Source organism: Octopus sinensis, linkage group LG6 (genome assembly GCF_006345805.1).
Source record: "Octopus sinensis linkage group LG6, ASM634580v1, whole genome shotgun sequence".
Classification (NCBI taxonomy): domain Eukaryota; kingdom Metazoa; phylum Mollusca; class Cephalopoda; order Octopoda; family Octopodidae; genus Octopus; species Octopus sinensis.
Genome location: NC_043002.1, coordinates 52,859,901 through 52,881,703, shown reverse-complemented (window position 1 = coordinate 52,881,703; position 21,803 = coordinate 52,859,901). Strand labels below are relative to the sequence as shown.

Sequence of the window (21,803 nt, the reverse complement as noted above, 5' to 3'; positions counted from 1 at the left end):
GCTCTGTGGATACCAGTAATCTTTAGTGGGCATGAAGCTCAAGTCCTACCTGTTGTGACCTCTCATTTACTCTTTCTCCTCTTTTATTTTCACCCACCCACCCCCACCTCTCTCTCCCTGTCTGTCTGATTTCAACAATGTGTGTGGTCCAATGGTTTGATCAATGGAACATCCTACTCTGAATTAAGGTGCCAGTTGCTAACTATTGCACACACAGACATACCCTTAACATAACACACAAGGAGAATTAGCATGGCTGTGTGACAAGGCTGGGCCTGAGAATTACAAGGACAGTTTCCTTTGATATGCTTCCAAACAGTTTCTCTCTACCTTTGGGACAACTCGAGGCTATGGTACAAGATACTTTTCCAAGATGCCATGTACTTGGCCAATTCTTTATTCTTTCATTCTTCTTTCTAGTTTTTCATTGGTTATTTTGCAAATCAAAAGTTTTCTCGTCTGTCTGTCTCCTCCTTTCCTCCTTGTCATCTTTTCTCTTTTGTTCCTATCAGTTCCTCCCTCACCCTTTCCCTCTTTCCCTAATATCTCTTATTGTCTTTGCTACATCCTTCCCCCCCCCCCCACCCACCCACACTCGCACACGTTTTCTTTTTTTGTTGCCTCTTGAAATTACTGCCCTTTATTTGCATTAAGATCCATTATTGTCCAGGCTTTTGTCTGTGGGTTCATGTGACCATAACAGTGTATGTATTGCAGGAATGCAGTATGCATGTATGTGTTTGTGTATATGCACATATATACATATGTATGTATATATATATATATATATGTATGTATGTATGTATGTACCTATGGTTTAATATTGACGATGTTACTTTTTGTATATGTTAATAATGCAAACCTCTTTCTCTCTTTCTTTCTCTCTCTCTCTTTCCCATTTTTTTTATTGTATGCATTGCTTCTTGCTGGAGTCTTTGGAAGACATTTTAAACTGCAAGCAGAAAAAACTTGAGTTTTCTGTTTTTGTTTTTCAGAAGGTAAGAAAACAAACAAAGAAAAAAAAAAACTATCACCAAATATCTTTTCTCATTTTCTATTAGCAATGGCTATTTCTTCACTTACCTTCTTACATCACTTTTATTTATTTTTTTTTTTTCCTTTCGTTCCTTTCTTTCAAACACTTTTTAAAATCTAATTTGAAAGGCTCCTTTTTAGTACTCACTAGCTCACTCACTCTACTCATTCTTTCTCATCTGCTTGCTAGTCAAACTTACTCTTTACTGCTTGTCTGCTAAATAGCATTATTCTACCACCTTTCTCTTTACTATTTTTCCTCTTTTCCAAGTCTTTAAACTTTAGTCTTCTGTTTTATTTCCTCACTTTTTTTTTCTCTCTTGAAAGCCCTTTTGCATAAAATATTAAAAAAAAAAAAAAATAGTAGCATTTCAAACTTAAACTTTTGCTTCACTAATTATTATATATAAAGTAAAAATATATATATGTTTAAAGGGACACGTACTAGAAATGTCCCATACCCTGTTTCATATAGGTGCTTTATGCTAATTACAGCAATGGTGAATGCCCAGATCTATATAACTAAACTGGCAAAGAAGGAAAAGAGAAGGATCAGTTTGTATAGTATATTTAGTTTCCACTTGATTTGTCCGGTAGTTCAAAGACTTAGTTCATGATCATAAGGTTAGGGGTTCAATTCCTAGTTTAGGCATTGCGTTGTGTCCTTGAGCAAGATAATTCATTACATGTTGCTTCAATCAACTCAGCCAAAAATGAATACCAGCCAAGTGCTTGATGCTCATGCAGCCCTCTCTCCATCCATCTGAGATATCTTGTATGCTCTGTTGAGTCAGGAGTGGAGGAACCAAGAGGGTTTCGGTGTCTACTCTCAACTGCATAGGACTCTAAAAAAAAGTAATTAACAAAAGAATAGTCTATAAATTCCTTTTTATAATTTGAAAAATTCAGAAAAATCTGAAAAATAAGGATAAATTAGCAGAATTTATTGGAAAGCATGGACAAACAAATAGCATTATTATAAGAGGAGTAGGGGCCGAAACCGGACGTGGTTCCTCCTGATGATGTCTTGAGCTAATTGGATCCTATAAAGGAGCTGTTGTAGTAGCAGACCACAAAACACGGTTGTAATTCCTTATTATTATAATAGCTTTATTATATTTATATTATATTATTTTTAATATTATTATTATAATATTATATTATTTTTATTAAAATTATTATAATAGCTTTATTATCAGTTGAACCGTCCAACCCATGCTAGCATGGAAAGCGGACATTAAACGATGATGATGATGATAAACAGCAGAACACTTCCACATGGGCTTCATTGTTTGCAAAGAAGTTGATTGCTGGATCTCAACTTTAATAGATACTATAAATTGTGGAAGTTGTAAAGATGATTTTTGAACACACTGTATATGCTTCCAAGCCATCCTCAATTTCTGAGTAACTGCCAAAGGAGTAGAGCTGCTTTTATCTTCTCTATCTCTCTAGGAGTTATGAAAGTGGTATTATATTTAAACTGATTATATTCCCACCTCTCCTGAATAGATTAAAAAAAACAAACCCATATGTAACAATATATATTGGTTATGTGTATAACACTGTAAGATTAAAATGGTATATTACTGCATCCATTTGTGTTGTATCCATGAATGAGGCACATAACTCTGTCTGCTCCAGTTTGCTTGGCAGACAAAAGTGCTTGTTCCACTCCTACGTAAGTGTGTAGGAGGAATTGCATGTATAGGAATAAGAACATCCAGGTGTAAAAACATTTGCTTCACCAACAATAATATTAATGACTAAAAAACAAGCCATCACCACATACTACTTTGGAAAATGGATATAAGGCAGTAAATAAATAAAAAAAAATGGCTTGTGTACTTTACATAATACACATAACACACCAAACTTCAGATGCATGCTGATACTGCAAAATGAAAGAAAATATTTGAGATGATCGAATATCTTTCTGTCAGTTCATGCTTAATGCCAAGAATAATATTCTTTATTATTTGAATGGCCACTCTTCTATGCCTGCATGGGTTGGATAACATTTGTGAAGGCAGATTTTCAATGGCTGGATGCCCTTCCTTATCACCAACCCCCTTCTGTTTCCAAATTAGCTAATATTTCCCCATGGTTGAACATGTTTTCACAGATGTTTGGAAGCAAAGGACGCAGTTTGTATGAGAGTAACACCTGTTTGCACCAATCATGCACACACACACATATATGTATATATCTATAATGGGCTCCATTTGGTTAGTTTCCATCTCGTAGGCCAGGGATTATAGAAGACATCTGCACAAGCTGCAACACTAGGACTTAACCTAGAGCCAACTGGTCAGGAAGCAAGCTTATTAACACTTGCACCTATATATTCTAGTTAGCAGTTTTCTGTTTCCAACCACTGGGATCATGAGTAATCATCACTGAACAGTAAATTGAATTTCTCACAAGCAGGTGAATGTAGAATTTTAAGAGACAGTTCAGTCCATGAAAAAAACACTTTTTGGGGGGGTGGGGGGTATCCTATCTGGGCTGTAATGAACTGGCTCTTATGGATTTCTCTTTGAAACATAAACATCTAACAAGACTAAGATTCACAAATGGACATATCAGGCAGAGAAACTTATAGTAGCCTAAAAATACCTCTTTGTATACTGCAAATAAATACTGAAATCAGATTGTAGCATACGAGGATTGATGATAATGAGACTTTTATTCATAGACTTTGAGAGTATTGCATACAAATACATCATCGTCAACATTTAACATCCATTTTCTATGCTGGCATGTGTTGGACATTTTGACAGGATCTGGCAAGCCTTAGGGCTGTGTCAAACTCCTGTGTCAACTTTGACATCATTTCTATGACTAGATGCTCTTTCAAACACCAACCACTTTTCAGAGTGAATTGAGTGTTTCTTCACACCACCAGATTAAAGCACTCACATTTTAATACACCCAAAGTCAATAGTATTATATGTGATTTCAGAAGAATAATAGAATTAAATCTGATGTATCCTGGCCTATGACACATCATTTAGTATGCACATACTGATGACATCTTATCTAATAAAATTAAGCTAGGAGTACAACATAAACAAAATGCAATTGAGTGTGTGTTGCTGTATGTAAATGTACTTTTATATATCGCTGTGTCATGCCTAACAAACAGGATCTTTGACTTATACAGCCTTTAACATAATTTGATTTTGATGAAGTGAGATAGCAATAATTTCAAATTCGCGAATAGATATGACAGCAATGGAAATCTTGCCAAGCTTAAAGTGCAATATTTTAACATGGTAATAAAACTGATATTTTCGGCCTGTTGCCTTTCAAGAAAGTTTGTCACACAACACCAGAATTCCTTGGAACTACTTTTACACTTAATTAGCTCTCCAAACAGAAGCCAGTAGCATCTTGTTGATTGGAAGAATAGCTCAATTAACAGAAAATAAAATATGAATTAAAATTTTCTGCTCAAATTTTGTTCCTTTTCTCCCACTTTAGCATATTGAGTTTTGATTTTATTAGAGTAAATTAATGATATTCCATTAGTCTTGCTTGCTGCAATAGCTTTAGACTTTTTAGATGCTTATATAGTTTGCTAGCTAGCTCTCAGATGTAAACTTTTTATTGCAGTGATGTTTGATTACATTCATATATATATATATATGTATCTATATACTTATATATGTAAATGATAATGTATGTGTATACACACACACACACACACATAATTTTGCAAGTATAATAATACCTAACTATGAGTTGAATAAGAGTGTGCTTAACTCACATTGAAGGTCTATGTTTAAATTTATTTCAGTTCTTCTGATTTAAGATGTGTTGAGGATATATATGTGTGTGTGTGTATCTATATATATATATATATACATACATATATATATACACACACACACACACACACACACACACACACACACACACACATATATATATATATTATATATATATATATATAATATATATATATGTCAATTTTATATTGTTCAAGAGATATGTACATATCATTGCCCTCATCATTGTCTAAACACCTACTTCCTCATACTTGCATTGGCCACATAACAATGCATTGAAGTCGATAGATTTTTCTAAATGTGGCTGCACTTCCAGTTGCCAATACCCACCTGTTTTTGAAGCAAGATAATAGTCACTCAGTCTATTGAACAACAAACAATTTGGACGTAGTTATACAGAGAAGTGGAACACAGACGACAGTGCATAAAGGAATATTTTGTTTACAAAGATTGTGCAACATGTCAAGATATATTGAGGAGCCCAGACATGCTTTTGTGGTGAACTGCAAGCAAATACCACTATGTGCATGAACAGTAAAGTCATTGCGTGCAACCAGCTTGCATGGGTTGGACACATGTGAAAATGAGGGAAAATATGAACTCACTGATGCATATGCGTGTGTGTATATGTGTGTGCGCACACAGACACACACACAGCTAGCTTCTCTTAGTTTCTGTATACCAAATCTATTCACAAGGCTACAGTGGAAAATATTTTACTGAAGTGGCATGCAGTGAGATTGAACTTGAAACCATGTGGTTGGCAAGTGAACCTCACACTCACACATATGTGAATTTGAGTGTGTGCATGTTTATACATGTAGTATATATTCATATTACGCACACTCATATATATGTATCTATGCATGCATTATATATATATATAGGAGAGTATTGTAGTTCGCTTGAAGCACTGTGTATTGTTTAAAGAATAAAAAGTTTCGAATGGTACAACAATGCACTATAATACAGACATTGTCTACCATTCAAAACTTTTTATTCTTTACAAACAATACACAATGCTTCAAGCAAACTACAATACTCTCCTATCTCTACACCTGGGTCAGGCCGAGTTCACAACTGCTATACCCCATTGTCTGTATTATAGTGCATTGTTGTACCATTCAAAACTTTTTGTTATGTATATATATATATATTTGTATGTATGCATTTATATGTAGGTGTGCATGCATATATATATATGTCTGTATGTACCCAAAATTGCATATGTATACATGCATTTATATATGTGTGTGTGTGTGTGTGTGTGTGTGTATTTGTTTATATATTTGCGTGTATGTGTTCTATGTTATATATTCTCATATGTAAAACAAATTCTTACCAAAATGCTTAGGTTAACTATTGAAAGCTATATTAAAAGTGGCAGCCATGAAGAAAATCTACTGAAAAGCCAAAATATTTCCTTTACATATTAGAAGCAAAAATGTGCTTGCAAAGAATTAGAGGAACACTGTCTACATTATATATCATCAATGTCTTGGAAAATGTTTATCGAGGAAAAACTCATTGTGTATCTAAAGCTTGCTAAATGATACCTAGTCTCATTGTTTTTTGGGGGTTTTTTCGTCCATGTTTATGCTGTTTCATACAGTTACTCAAGCATTTATAAGGAGACATTGCAAAGATTTTTGACAAATTTGAGCATAGGACATTGTTACAAACTTTAAAGAAAATGAGACAGTGGCTGTATGGGTAAAGAGTAAAGATCTCCTTCTGTCTCCTTCTGAATGATGATGGGATTGCACCTAGGAAGTTCCCTTCCAAGGCACAAGATCAGGCATGGCTGTTTATGGAAGACCAGCAGTTGCCCGTGCATACCAGCCTCCCTTCTCCATGCCACTGATGTTATCCAAGGGAAAGGCAAAGGCTGATACAGTTTGGCATCAGTGATGTCACAACTCCTTTCTGCAGCTGAGTGAACTGGAGCAATGTGAAATAAAGTGTTTTGCTCAAGAACACAATGCACAGCCAGTCCAGGAATTGAACTCACTACCTCATGATTGTGAGCCCAGCACTCTAACCACTGAGCCATGTGCTGTATGACTCCCTAAAAAATAGAAAGTATGTTGTTTCAGGTAATATTTCTTTGGTGGTTTACATATACTGAGCAGCTGTACCATAGATGGCCATCTTGGATATTTTATTGTTTGCAATTATTCCATATGATTTAATTGTGGTTGTCAGTGCAGCCATCCTCATAATCTTTGCCAATGAGAATTAAACCATCATGAGCAGTAAAATTCCTCCAAAGATATCAAAAGCCTAAGATGTACTGAAGGAAACATAAAATTTAGTGGCTGAATAAACATAAAATTCAATGGAGATTAGTTTGCTATCAATCCTCTAACACAATACATCCTGTGTACTGAGTCTCAGAAGAAATTACAGTATCAGTCAGAAATTCTGTAGTGTCTGGAAAATGTAATGACCAATGATGTACTATTCTACATGCAAATGAATGGCAAAATATTCAGAATAAGAGCACAAGAGATCATGCTTATTCCCTGGAAGACATTTGTTCTCTGTCATTTCTCTCAGCTGTGGCTACTCCTATTACAAAGCTCACTAGTGATCTAGAGACAGTCCAGAGGACTTACTCAAATAAGAATGATTTTGTGCACCAGGTGAAAAGTTGAGAGGCCTTGTAAACTTTGAAGTTGGGACATAAAAAATGGACAATTTGCAGTCATGTATCTATAAAGTCTGAGATAGAATGGTGCCAAACTTCAACATTGAAACTTACATGAATCCCGGCTCAAGGCACCATTTCATAATTCCAAAAGTTCTGATTTTTCCCTTCTATAATGACAAAGTTCTGCAACATTCTGGATTTCAAGAGATTTCAGCTCTTCAATGTTCTCTCTTGAAACAAGAGAAATGTGTAAATTTGATGTCAGTGTCTTTGTTGAGGATTTGGACATCCTGCTATGTACAATCGACACAGACCTGATGAACTTACATTATAGCAGCAAAGACAGGTGAAAGTGGTAAAATTAAACTCCTTCATTCATCAAATCCTGAACACAAAACTGAAATAGATGCCATAGTGATGCCAACTTTTTTTTTTTCCTATCAATATTCAAATATGAATCTGAAGCCTTCATGTTTTTACTAAGTTGTAGCATAAACATTCTTCGGTCAGAGATATTTTGCTTAATTCATATGACTTAGTTTTTTTTCCAACACTGAACAAATCAAAATTATCATAAATGAATTTTTTTCTTATTTCTCTAATGCTTACAAAATTAGTTTCACGTTGCATAGGATATGAAAATTAAGATTTCATGTTACTGAGATTTCTGGAAGAAAGTATGAAGAAGATATTTATATTATATCCCAAAGGGATAATAGTAAAGTGCTAACTAGGGCTAAAAATATACATTCTTATCCACCAAGCTTCCAATCTTAAATTTCACAACCTAGGAAAATATTTCTCTGGAGTATAGGAAACATTTTATTTTGTCTCTTTCAAATATTTTCTGCTACTGCTTTTTTTTTTTTATCAAAAACAACAAAAACCCATCATACTTCCTGTTATCTTTCTTAACTCTTCTTCGGCACTTAATTCATAATTCTTCATTTTCTCCATTTTCTTTGCTCTCTTCACAAATATCACATTGTGATAACATCTTCACTATAGGACTTAAAACAAGGAGTCTACCTAACTTTTTTCCTATCATTTCATAACTGTTAGAGGTATCAAACTAAATTACTCAAAGTAACTCTTCAATGTGGTAAAATCTGTTCTGGGAATGCTTGTTTTTACTAACACATTTTAATGCCTATCATATTAACATGGATAATATTTAACATGAAGACTATTTCTGGATTCTAAAGGATTGACTAAGTAACCTAATGAAGTCGTGATTTATTTTTTTACTAAAATGTTTCTGAATAAAAACTGTCAATTTTAATTATAGACTAAGTGATTATTTTTATAGTTTCTGTTTGCTGAAGTTTGAGATATAGTTTATTACATATTTTTTCTTCTACATTTGAGTCTACTACTCATATAATACCTAATAAAATTATTAATTATAATTATATTACTGGATTATTAATATATATTTGCAGCTAATGAAATATCAGTTTTTTTTTTTTCATTGGAGAAATATAAACTAATATTTTTCTTTTGTTCTACAAATTAAAATCCTTTCACAAAAAATGTCATATATTTTAAAATTCTTTTGACAATAAAAGTAAGTCATTTATTTACTAATGTCAATTTAAAAGTTTTTAGTCATTAGCTAGTATAAAGTATAGCTATCAATCTGATCTTTAAATATTGAACAGTGTCATTGAAATTTGATGTTTGATTTTTTTCTTTTTTTTTGGTTTCTTAATTTCCAACATATGATATTTACCTTAGAAATATTCGCAAGTTCATTATAAAGTATTGTTCCAATATAGAATTTTATTTTCTAACTGACATTCAACATAGGTCTTGTCTATATAGTTTTCGTCTAATAATTTTTAGCTTCACAATAATGAAAGAGCTTATTTTCGTTATTTTAATACTAAAAATGTCATCTTGAGAATGCGGAAACATATATAAACCATTGTTTAATTTAATCCTATTTGACTATGAAATTGGTCTTTTTCTATGGCAGTGATAATACCACTCTCTTTTTATGAGGCACATAAGTCAAATATTTTTGGTTTAAGACAATAAGAACATATGATATATATCGTTTTTTCCAAAGGCATATGTAGCATAGCAGAAGTGGAGTGAAATTCTTTGAATCATTCTTTAAACTTTGTTATGCTCTTGCCACACAAATGGAGGTATTTCTTCTGCAACTATCATTATTATAATGTATGATAAGAGACTAGCAATCATTTATTTTAAGTGAAATTTTACATCATTTGCTTCAAATCTGATTGAATTTTTTTTTGGGGGGTGCTAATAATTTTGAAAACTCTTCATAGATAGTGTTTATTACAGTTTACTATAAATGATTGATATTATTTAAATACTATAGAGGCAAAAAGCTATCAAGTTTTGAAATAAATTATAGCTTACTTAAAGTGGAAAAGATAAAACAAACATAAAGCCTGAGTTAATCAAACGGACACTCAGAATCAGAGACGTTCCAGTTATGACCACTCTGTATTTTTTGAAGATATAGTGTAAACAGGTGTACATTATCCCATATGTTCTTTCTTTTCCTTTCTCAAAAGACGAGGATATGATTTTTGGTAGTTTTACCTTCTGCTGTATGCGTGTTGAGCAATCTTATAAAGTTTCCCTTGTTCACTCAGCTCGGTTTGTTTCGTTGGCACAACGATTATGTGAATATGAAACAAGGAATTGTAAATCAATACAATTGTTATATTTCTTGGTTTATCCCCCTCTAAGTTAAGCATTTTCCCATAGTTTTACCATTCGTTTAAATAACCTTAGCTTAAGATTGTTATTTTTCTAATACTTGATGCGTTTATGTAAACACAATAAGACTCTAGATTAATTTTGATAAATTAATAAACAATATCGCCGTCAACACTAACTTATTTTGAAGCATAAAATTGGCAGATAATTTCTGAATTAAAAAAAAAATTATCCAGAGATTTGAAAACGTGTTAAATATGTAATGCCTGCTTCCCTCCCTTGCGCAATGAAGCTATGGAGTTATTTCCCTTAAGTAATTTTTTTTTCTTTACCATAAAATACGAAGATGTTAACGAGAGAGGCTGTTCACATTTTCTTCCTTTTCAAAAGCAAATATAAATCATTAGTAGTTTTCATTCCAACCTAGTTTTCTTCAATTTCAGATGAATAAAGTACATGTTAACCACCGAAACCGCCAATAATAATAATTCAAATTTGCTTCCTTCTTTGCAGCTGAAAAAGCAAATGCTGAAGACAGAAAGGAAAAAGGTTTCCTAATAACTACTCGTAGTTTAAAGTAGACACTATTACTAATATATCACATTAAATTTTTAAAAAATTCCAACGTGAAATAATCTATAATGATCAAATACTTATGCTAAAAATATATTAATTCAACTTTATTTTTATCACATTTTATCAAATTAAATTTTAAAAATAAATCACTTAATATCTATTTAGCTGGATCCCTTTTAACTATACAGCTTTTCTTTTGAGAAATAATTTGCACCAAAGATAATATATTTTTGAAAATAATAACATAATGAAGAAATGTGAAAGGCTATTGTGAAGTCTTCTATAATTTTACAGCAAATGGATATGTTCATTGATGTGAATGAATATATACATAGGATGTATATGAGTGTATATTTGTGTGTCTGAATTAGACTAGCACTTCAAGATTGTCTACTAAAATTAAAGGATCATCAATAATTACTTGTCTACTAAAATTAAGGGATCATCAATAATTACTTGATTATTTTGTTCTGTAACCCCCAAATAACACCCAACTTCAAATAGTTCCAGGATATAGGTGTATTGAATATGGAAAATATTTTTTAAATATGATTTCATCAATATGAACATTAATAAAAATACAACAATGACAATATTTAAGTTGTCAAAGCTGGAGATGGTTTATTTAACTCTGCTATTAGAGATTTATATTTTTGGTTCGCTACTTATTTTAAGTCAGATTTAATTTATTACAATATAGGAGTGCTATGATTTGTATTTCAGATTAATCTCTATACTTAATTAATTGTTTTTATTATTTTCTCACTCAACACATGTTCAAAGAAAAATTATTTTCTTCAGCCAAGGAATGAAAATATATCTAGAATCACTGATGTTTATAAATTATGAAAAGGTTTTTGATATTGTTATTGTTCAGGTCAAATTTATTGAACAGAACTATGGTCAAAGGTTCTGCAGCCTTGACCATCCTGTCTTTTTAGAGATATCTAAGACTGCATTTTCTAATGTGTCTTTTATATAAAAGGGCTAATGCATGAATGAACAGTATTTGGCTACTATTTCTAGCAAATCGAATGGCTGTTCAAGGCTCCTTTGTTGGCATAGTGGTAATGGTGCTTTGCTTTTCTTTATATGGAAATATATATTTTCTCTTTGTCTCTATCTTACTTCCCCCCCTCTCTCTCTCTCTGTTTGTCTCTTTTTCTTTCAATCTTCCTCTCTCTCTTTTTTTGTCTTATTTTCTTTCAGTCTTCCTTTCTCTCTCTCTCTCTCTCTCTTTCATGTAGTCTTCTTCTCTCTCTTTATCTGTCTCTTTTTCTTTTAATCTTTCTCTCATGCATATTGCTCTTTTTTTCTGCACATACATAAGGAAAATTAAATTGAGAGAGGGAGTAACTATGTAACTAAGAAAACATTTATCCCCAACGTTTTTTTCTCAGGTTTTGCTATTAATTAAAAGAAGGAATTATAACAGACCAAAGTTTATCTCATTTCAGTGCATTAAGTGGTAAAGTAATGGTTATTTCCTTAGTAACATGGCACCATATTGTTACGTATTATCAATCAAAGGAGTAGAAGCCATTTTTCATTTTTCTCATTAGTTATAACTAGACTTGGTCCACCCAGATTTAAGTTTCTTTGCCAAGAACATGGTACAGTGTTGATGATATGAGCAAAACTGTTGAAACTTCAGCCATTGGTCTGGTGGCATTACCGTCTTAAGGTATGAGCTCACACGACAGTTGTCCAGAGGCTTCACAGGTCTAGGGGCCCAATTTTAATCTATGAATTATGTGGCTTGCTGTCAGTATGTGCCAGGTGCATTGATATCCCTGAGGTGTCTTTAACACTGCTAAGACTGTCCTGCCTGGTGATGTTTTAATATTTTGATCAGTTGCAATTGTCTGAAAATTTATACGAACATCTAAATTTAAAGACCTGCATTTATTATTTAAGTGCAAAATAGTTGCATGACTTTTCTCTCAATCTGATGGGTTTTTTTTTTTTTTTTTTTTTTTTTCTTATTGAGACATCATTCAGTTAGGCTGATTACTCAGGCCAGCTTAACTACCTCTCTCCATCCTTCCCGATCTTCTATTAGTGTTTTTAAGTTTTCAACTTGGCATCCAACATCTTCTGCAAGCTGTTGTATGACCATACATGAAATAAATCTTTGTCATTCAGAGACTATTTTTGTGACCTGTAAGTTTATTTATCTCTCTAGTTTTATCAAGTCAGCCAGTTTAAAACATTTTATGCAAAAGAAACGAAATCAAACTATTTCTTTAATTAGCATGTAGATCTTTCTTTTTAATAATATCTATCACCCTTTCTCTCTCTCTCTCACTTGCTCTCTCTCTCTCTCTCTCTCTCTCTACATATATATATATATATATATATATATATATAATATATATATATATATATATATATATATATACATACATACATATATATTAACATTTAATATGAAACTTAAGGACTATTAAATCATCTTCTTTGACTAATAAATATCAACACTATCAATCAAATAATCAGTAATTTTAATTTAAATCGATCTAATTCAACAATTTCAGCTCATTATTTATACTTGGTGTTAATGTTTCTACTAAAGATAAAAACAACAACAATCTTTCTTGATTCTAATTATTTACTCATAAAGTGTGGATTGGTTCATCAGTTATAATTGCTCAATGTTAATATATAAAAAAAAATCAGTGAATGGATTAGTTCATCAATCATATTTTTCTCATTAATGTTGATATCCAGAAAGCAATGTTATGCAAAAGTATATCGTAAAAACTTTAGGTGACCTTATTGATTGAATGGGTTAAGGTACTTTTCAAAATAACTGTATACATCCATGTCTCTGTGTACCATGTACTACAGCATCACATTGCTCTCTGTTTCTACATGGATTAATTCACTGGACAGTAGACTCTAAAATATCTGGGAACATTCTACAATCTCATCCAATTATTGCTACTGAAGCAGGAGAGGCACAATAATGAAAAAAATAATAATAATAATCCTTCCTACTATAGGCACAAGGCTTGAAATTTTGTTGGTCAGTTCCAATTTGCTGCCTTAATAATAATAGTAATAATAGTCTTTTCTAATTTAGGCACAAGGCCTGAAATTTGGCGGCGAGGGAACTAGTTGATTACATCAATCCCAGAGCTCAACTGGTACTTAATTTCCATTCCTGAAAGGATGAAAGGCTAAGTTGACCTTAACAGAATTTTGATTCAGAATGTAGCAACAGACGAAATGCTGCTAAACATTTTGCCTGGTGTGTTAACAATTCTGCCAGCTTGCCACCTTAATACTATTACTAATAATAATAGTAATAATAACAAGAGCACTCAGAGAGCACAAACCTCTGCCAAGGCAACACCAACATCCTCGCAACAATTAGCTAGAGATTATTTTTAAAATGAGAATATTTGAAATAAACTCTACTGCTCTCACAAACAAGAATACTAAAACTGAACCCAACTGCTCTCAAATATTTAGTAAAAAAGCAGGAAAAATAATCCCAAATCCTTGTCTGGTACTGGATCAATCCCAAAATCTAATCAGTTCGTGCCAGTCACTAGGACAAACATCCCTGAAAGTTTCATCCAAATTCATCCGGCAAGTCTTGAGATATCTTGCCCAAGGACAAACAAACAAACACGACTGAAAACAATACCTCTGCCTTTGCTAAGGTGGAGGTAATAATAATAATAATAATAATAATTTCTTTTATTTACCAGAGAGGTATCAGATGAGGGTGAAGGCCTCTTTATAATTTGTGTGATGGTTTAGATAAAAAAAAAATTGGGGGCAGAAAAGGGAGAGGGTGAAATGAAATAAAAGTAATACCTAATATACAAAATATTCAAAAACAACTACAATGTAATCCTCATGATAGAGGAGAAACTCCACAGATCCAAGATTACCCTGATGACCAAGGGTACAAGCTTTTGCCTAACTGTTGTTCTTCAGTCTATATGCACATGCTTAGATTAAGTCCATTCATTTGAATGATTTTTTCTTTTTACTACGGTCACTCACCTTTTCACTAGGATCTTCCATCTATTTGTTAATAACGTTACTTTAACCTTCTATCAACTATGTTAAATTTCTACTGTGCCATATGCTTGATTCTGCTTTTGTAACATAAGGAGGATGAAAGCATACTATGTTCCTGTCAATTGCTACATAAATAAATATGATTGTGAAACTATTCTATTACCATCTCCTTTGTTACAAGGATGTGTAATTCCAGCTTCTTAAAATATTTTGTATCCATTACATTATATCTAATCTGTGTGCAGGTAGGTATGTACAGTAAATATCTTTCTCTTGTCATTAAATGATCGGCCGTTAGAAAATGTGTATTATTGTATGAATTGTAAGCTAGAATTTTGTTAAACATGTAAAAACATTTCTTTTGAAAAGATTTGATTTAATTATTCGAGGTGCGAATAGAAGAAAAGAAATACATTTTTATGTGTATGTATACATGCAAAGATATACACAAATATACATATTTGTGTACATATGTGTGCGCATATATACATACATACATACATATATATATATATATATATATAATATATATATATATATATATATACATACATACATACACATACATACAATCATATATATATACATACACACACACACACACACACACATATATATATGTATATATATATATATTATATATATATATATATATATATATATTATATATATATATATATATATATATATATATAATGTGCATTATACAATATGCATGATATGTTTGATAAGTGCTTAGTGTTTACAGTTTCTTTTTTTCTGCTATGGCAATCATAACCACACTCTGAAGTTGTTGGTAGTCTTTATTATGTCACCAATGTTCAGCCTTTCCATATATAAGCCCAAAGGAAAATTTTAGCTCTTAGATTAAAACATCCCTTATAATATCAATCATTTATTGATAATTAATAATTAGCAAAAGAACTCAGAATTTACTACAAACATATAGACATTAGTATTGAGCACTTAATGCTAAAGTAAAATCACAATTCTTACATCTGAATAAATTTTTTGAAATGAATCAATGTGGAGCCGTACAGATATGACCATCTCATATTTATAAAAAATTTTGTGCATCCTTGACTACGTTGTCAAATGTGTCCTTAATTTTTGTTAATTTGAAAGAGATCTTGTTGATATTTTTAGCAGGCCAAGCAACTGCATAGAGTATTATGTTGTAAATAGTTCCCACAGCATAACAGTCATTTCTATAAATCTCTAATTATGTATTATATATATTATAACTACGGTACCTCTGTGGCACCTTGTAAATTGTTCAGCTTTGACCAATTGCAAGCCTTCTCCAAAGCTCAAATAAAACTTGCAACTGGAGTTTAGTTTATGAATGTTTGTGACAGTGTTGCTGCTTCTAGACACTCAAAAACATCTTGGTGGGCCTTCTTAGACATTGATTTTATACTTAACAAAGAAGACCAAAATATGATTTACCATATAATAAGCTATACAATATTGAGCTCAAAGGAAGCTCTGTTCACAACATGATTTTTATTGTTGAGTAAATACAGGGTGCAGAAGAAGTAATACCTTTTTAAATTTGTTTTTAGGTTTCTACTGTATAAGTTTTTATTTTTATTTTTTTAGTTTGTATGTATTTTATAGTATATATTAAGCACTCAGCAATGGTTGAATCTTAATTTTGAGTGGTGTATAGAATGGCATAGGGCTACCATGCTCACAACTTGACTTTTTCTCGTGAGTGTACTAAAAGATGTTGTTTACAGACTCAAGCTGAAAATAATTCCTAATTTAAATTAAGCAATTTCTGACATAGAAATGTGTCAAATAGTTTCTAGAAGTGTTGCTGGTAAGATTTGTCATTGTGCTGAACACAAAGGAGAACATTTTGGACATGTTAATTAGTTTGTTAATCATAACAAATCTGTTGTTTTGATGAGACACTTTTCTTAAGCTACTGTAATTCATTTTCGTTCTATAAAAGTTAAGGGCAACACTTTTTTCCACACCGAGCACTTACTGCCTTGCCCTTTGGAAAGACAAGCATTACATAAAATGTTCCCTTTCTCTAAAAATGTAGGTCCTTACATAGGAAGTCAATATTATGAGTAGTTGTTCCAACATCTTCAGGTTAGCAGTTGAAATGGACAAGCATTATAGAAAGGATTTAACTTCTTGAAAGTTGCATTCATTGCTAGTTTGAGCAGTCAGTAACAGAACAGATGCCTCCCAGTGTAATGAATATAAAAAAGTAAAAATAAATAATCACACACATATATCCAGGTGTCACAGTTTTATATAATCTGAATTTTATGATATTTGATAAGGTATAGTCAATATTATAGAATTGTAAAATATTTATAGCTTACAAATGATATAAATTCTGCATATGATGAAGTACTTTCTCTCTTATTGAAACAAGTGCACAGATATATATATATATATATATATATATATATATATATAGTCCAATAAGAAAATGGAGGGGATCAAGAGGTGGTATTCATCAACTTTTAGACATTATATTATGTCTATTTTTTTAAAGACAATTATAACAATATACATACATGTATAACATATTATGATTTACATATATAATATATAAAAATACCAGTAATTATTAAAATATATAACTAAGAGCATAGGATAGTATCTTACAGCTGTTTCAACCAAGAGGCCATAGTGCCCCATACTACTTCCATATATATTTGTGTGTGTGTGTATGCACACACTCAGCCTTTACATTTTAATGAATAAACTTTTGTTTTATGGTATATTCTTATTTTATATTTCCTTTTTAAATAAACATATACCTGGTGTTCTGGTGAATCAATAATTTTATTGGTATATATGAAGAACGTACTTATGTGTATATGATATGTATGTGCATGTGAACAAACAATACTGTTACTGTTTTAGGAGATGATGACGACGATGGTGAAGAAGAAAAACTCCCTTCTTGTATGGATTACATCATGCATTTTGTCTGCTTGTTCTGGAAAGTGTTGTTTGCTTTTGTACCACCAACAGGTAAGTCTATTAGCAATGAGTAAGTATTATTTGTTTTGGTGAGTAATTTGTTGCTAGAAAACATGAAATATATCTAGAGTGAGCTGCTCTCATTTAACTGTACTTTCCATACCTGGCTGTTAAGTTTAGGATATACAATCATACCTGTGTGTGTGATGTCAGTCTTTAAATCGATGAAAACCAGGAACAAAAAATATGACTTAGCAACTCATGCAAACTGAGCTCTGATGCACTCATCTATCACATGATTTCAGCTACCACTTGCACCCTCCCTTTACTATATACTTTTGCTCTCTTTCTTCCCAGTCCTCCTAGCACTTCTGCCATTGTTCTCTATTCACCTTCTCACTCTATATCTTAAGCAAATTAACACATCTCGGAATAGTGTGGGTTCTTAGTTTCATGGGATGCAAGTCAACCTCACTAGTGCTGGTGCTAAGATAAACCTCACCTGGTACCCTTTGTAAAGTGGTTGGTGATAGGATGGGCATCTTGGGTAACATTGTCTAAGATGCTCTTTTTTTTTTAACCCTTTATCATTTAGATTACTATGTCTAATATTATGTTTATTTATTCATCATCATCATCGTTTAGCGTCCGTTTTCCATGCTAGCATGGGTTGGACGGTTCAACTGGGGTCTGTGAAGCTGGAAGGCTTCATCAGGACTAGTCAGATCTGGCAGTGTTTCTGCGGCTGGATGCCCTTCCTAACGCCAACCACTCCGTGAGTGTAGTGGGTGCTTTTTACGTGCCACCCGCACAGGTGCCAGACAGAGCTGGCAAACAGCCACGAACAGATGGTGCTTTTTATGTGCCACCGGCACGGGGGCCAGGCGAGGCTGGCAACTGACACGAACGGATGGTGCTTTTTACATGCCACCGGCACGAGGCCAGTCGGGGCGGTGCTGGCAACGGTCACGAACAGATGGTTCTCTTACATGCCACCAGCACTGGTAACACATCTGCAATTTCCATTGATCGATTTCGATTCTGATCCTCACTTGCCTCAACAGGTCTTCACAAGTTTATTCACATTGTGTGAATTAAGCAATTATTATCTTGTAGCTTCAAGATTTCAAATATGTATGACATTGTAGAGTAGGTGTGATAGGTCAGATCTGGTGGGTTTGAACTTAAAACATAGAATTTTTGGGCTGGATATAGCTGGTTTAAAAGCTAAAGGGTTAAGGTAGTAGGCTTGGTGAGTTTTTAAGGATATTTAACTGATATTTCTTACAAGTCTAGCTGACACGTTCATGAATGAAAGCACTGTGACTTTTTTTTTTTACTGACTGTAATTCTGTTCTATATTCCTGATGAAGTTATTTTCAAGTATTAATTATTTAGTGAACTCAGTCACATACATTGTGTACTGCTCTTTACAGTGGAAAGGATACACATCTTATTAGATCAAAGAACAGCACTGACCTCCTAAATAATCTTGAGGTCAAAGATCTTTACAAGACATATGCATCTAAACAAATTTTTATTACTAAACTGGAAGACACACCTGCCTAACCAGATTTATCTGACAGTTTTAATGCACTTCAGCCTTTTCTCCATTCAACTACTGCTGCACCTATTTTTTTTTTTTTTAGATGACAACATCAAATTAAAGGACATTAAGTGTATTAACCTTTAGCACACTGTAGGTATATCATGTATGAATTTTCTCCCCTATACTAATAGGACACTGACAGGGGAAACAATTCTAGTACAGTGTACTAAAGGTTAAACAGTCAACAATAACGATACTCTTCATATTCTTTATTGGATTAAAGGGGCATAACTTAGATTTCATGAATGGAATTGTCCCCCTTCTCCCTTAGAGTGTTTTCTTTTTTAGAAACACTTTTAAATATTTCCTCACAATGTAGTTCTGTGATTTGGTTCTGAATGCTTGCCATTTGTTGCAATTACTGCACTATCTAAACAGGAAATTTGAAGGTGCTCTCATGTGACTCTTGTTTCCAATGAATGATGTGTGTGTATATTGGTTCAGACATGATCAATCCTTCAGCATTTAAACCGACCATAACTGGTCCAAATATTCTATCTGTTTTATGTTCATACTGGCCATATCAAGCCTCTTACACCTACCCAAGATTGACATTCTAAAAATAATCAATCTTATCAGTGAAACTTCAAAGCTATGAGATAATGCATGATTAATACAAAATAATATGAATGAATAAGCATAGCATTTAACAGAATACTAAAAAGTCGACGAAAGCCTTGTGAGTGAAATTTAGTTGATGAAAACTTTGTGTAGCTCATTGGAAGGACTAAGATTATAGAATATCTAATAGACAAGTTACTGGACATCCAGCTAAAAGGCAAGAGGTTCATGTTCAGCTCAGAGTCTTACATTGTACCAGTGGCTGTGGTTCAAAACTCTCAATATTGCCCATAACCCATTCTACCTAGCTTTAAATAGACACTGAGATGAATTAGTTATGTCAGATAGTACTGAACTCATGAGCAAGGCATATGACAAACCATTTCTGTAATATGCCAGAGAAGATTTGTCAAATATGGTAATTCTACAAGGTCACTAGAAGTCGGATTAAATTAGTTCCAGTGATTTCATCTGTTTCTTTCAAAAATGTATAAAAGCTTTTTTTATGTATTTGAATTTTTAAAAAAACTTTTCATTTCTCTTGCAGAATACTGGGGTGGTTGGGCATGTTTTACAGTAAGCATCTGTCTCATTGGTGTTTTGACTGCCTTCATCGGTGATTTTGCTAGTCATTTTGGCTGCACGATAGGTCTGAAAGATGCTGTAACTGCCGTTTCCTTTGTAGCTTTGGGCACCAGTGTCCCAGGTAATATTTTTACTTACATCATACTGAGTCTTCCTTATTAATATTATTTCTGTCATATAACCTCATTTGTATCATTCAAGGATTGTTTGTGTCCGTGAGCAAATCTGAGGATTTATATATGTCTGTGAAATGTGTCACAGCATTGCTCATATTTTACATATTTTAGAATTAAGGCGGGTTCAGTTTTTCTCTCTTTTTTTTATGAGCAAGAGTCTTTTTATTATAGCTCTTGGCCAAACAAATTGAGTTGCTTGTTGTGTTCTTGAGCAAGACACTTTATTTCATGTTGCTCTAGTTCATGATATGAATGAGTTTTGATGTCACTGGTACCAAGCTGTATTGGCCTTTGTCTTTCCCTTGGATAACATCAGTGGCACAAAGAGAGGAGGCTAGTATGCAAGGGCGATTTCTAGTCTTCCATAAACAACCTTGCCCGGGCTTGTGCCTCAGAGAGGAACTCTCTCGGTGCAATCCCATGGGCATTTATGACCAAAATGGGTCTTTTCCCCTTTTAGGCCAACCAATGCCTTGTGAATAAATTTGGTTGGTGGAGACTGTGTGGAAGCCAATTGTGTGTGTATTGCTATGCTGCCTACTTCTTGACAAGTGTTGGTTTGTTTTTGTCTCTGTAACTCAACAATTCAGCAAAAGAGACTGATGGAATAAGTACCAGACTTTAAAACTAAGTATTGGGGTCAATTTGTTCAATTAAACCTTTCAAAGCAGTGCTCCAGCATGGCCAGGATTCAGTGACAAACATGTAAAAGATAAAAGACACTGGAATTGGTTTAATTAAAGCAATATGCATTATTTTGTTGTCACTTAGTCCCCAGCCAACATTAATCAAGAAAATTCATGGTTAAAAATTTCCAGTAAAGACCCTCACTTTGCTCTCCTCTCTTTTTGACTATTTTTGTTTTGTTTTTTGTCAAATCACTATTTTCTTGTGTAACTTAATCACATTCTTGTAAATATCAAGCATTTCTTGTAATTGTCACCAATTTATCACAATCATCACTTTTATGTAATTAAAACTATCTCATTTCTGTTAATTATGATATTCATATATGCTCTTTATTTCTTAATTGTAGATACTTTTGCCAGTAAAGTAGCTGCTGTAAATGACAAATATGCAGATTCCTCAATTGGTAATGTTACTGGCAGCAATGCTGTCAACGT

The 21,803-nt window shown here is 32.9% G+C and overlaps 1 protein-coding gene across 6 annotated transcripts in view; it reads left to right on the top strand.

Annotated features, from left to right (window-relative positions):
* The window catches only part of LOC115212742 (sodium/calcium exchanger 3-like), a 317,321-nt gene that overhangs the window by 294,812 nt on the left and 706 nt on the right, over window positions 1–21,803 (top strand). For 5 of the 6 annotated variants that reach the window (XM_029781398.2, XM_029781396.2, XM_036503895.1 and 2 more), the window contains 4 exons: window positions 996–998; window positions 17,689–17,799; window positions 20,466–20,624; window positions 21,716–21,803. The exon at window positions 21,716–21,803 is cut by the window's right edge and continues 706 nt beyond it. In XM_029781398.2, the coding sequence (XP_029637258.1) occupies window positions 996–998; window positions 17,689–17,799; window positions 20,466–20,624; window positions 21,716–21,803 (361 nt within the window). The remainder of the gene's footprint in view (window positions 1–995; window positions 999–17,688; window positions 17,800–20,465; window positions 20,625–21,715) is intronic. The other variant, XM_036503893.1, reaches the window with a different exon arrangement.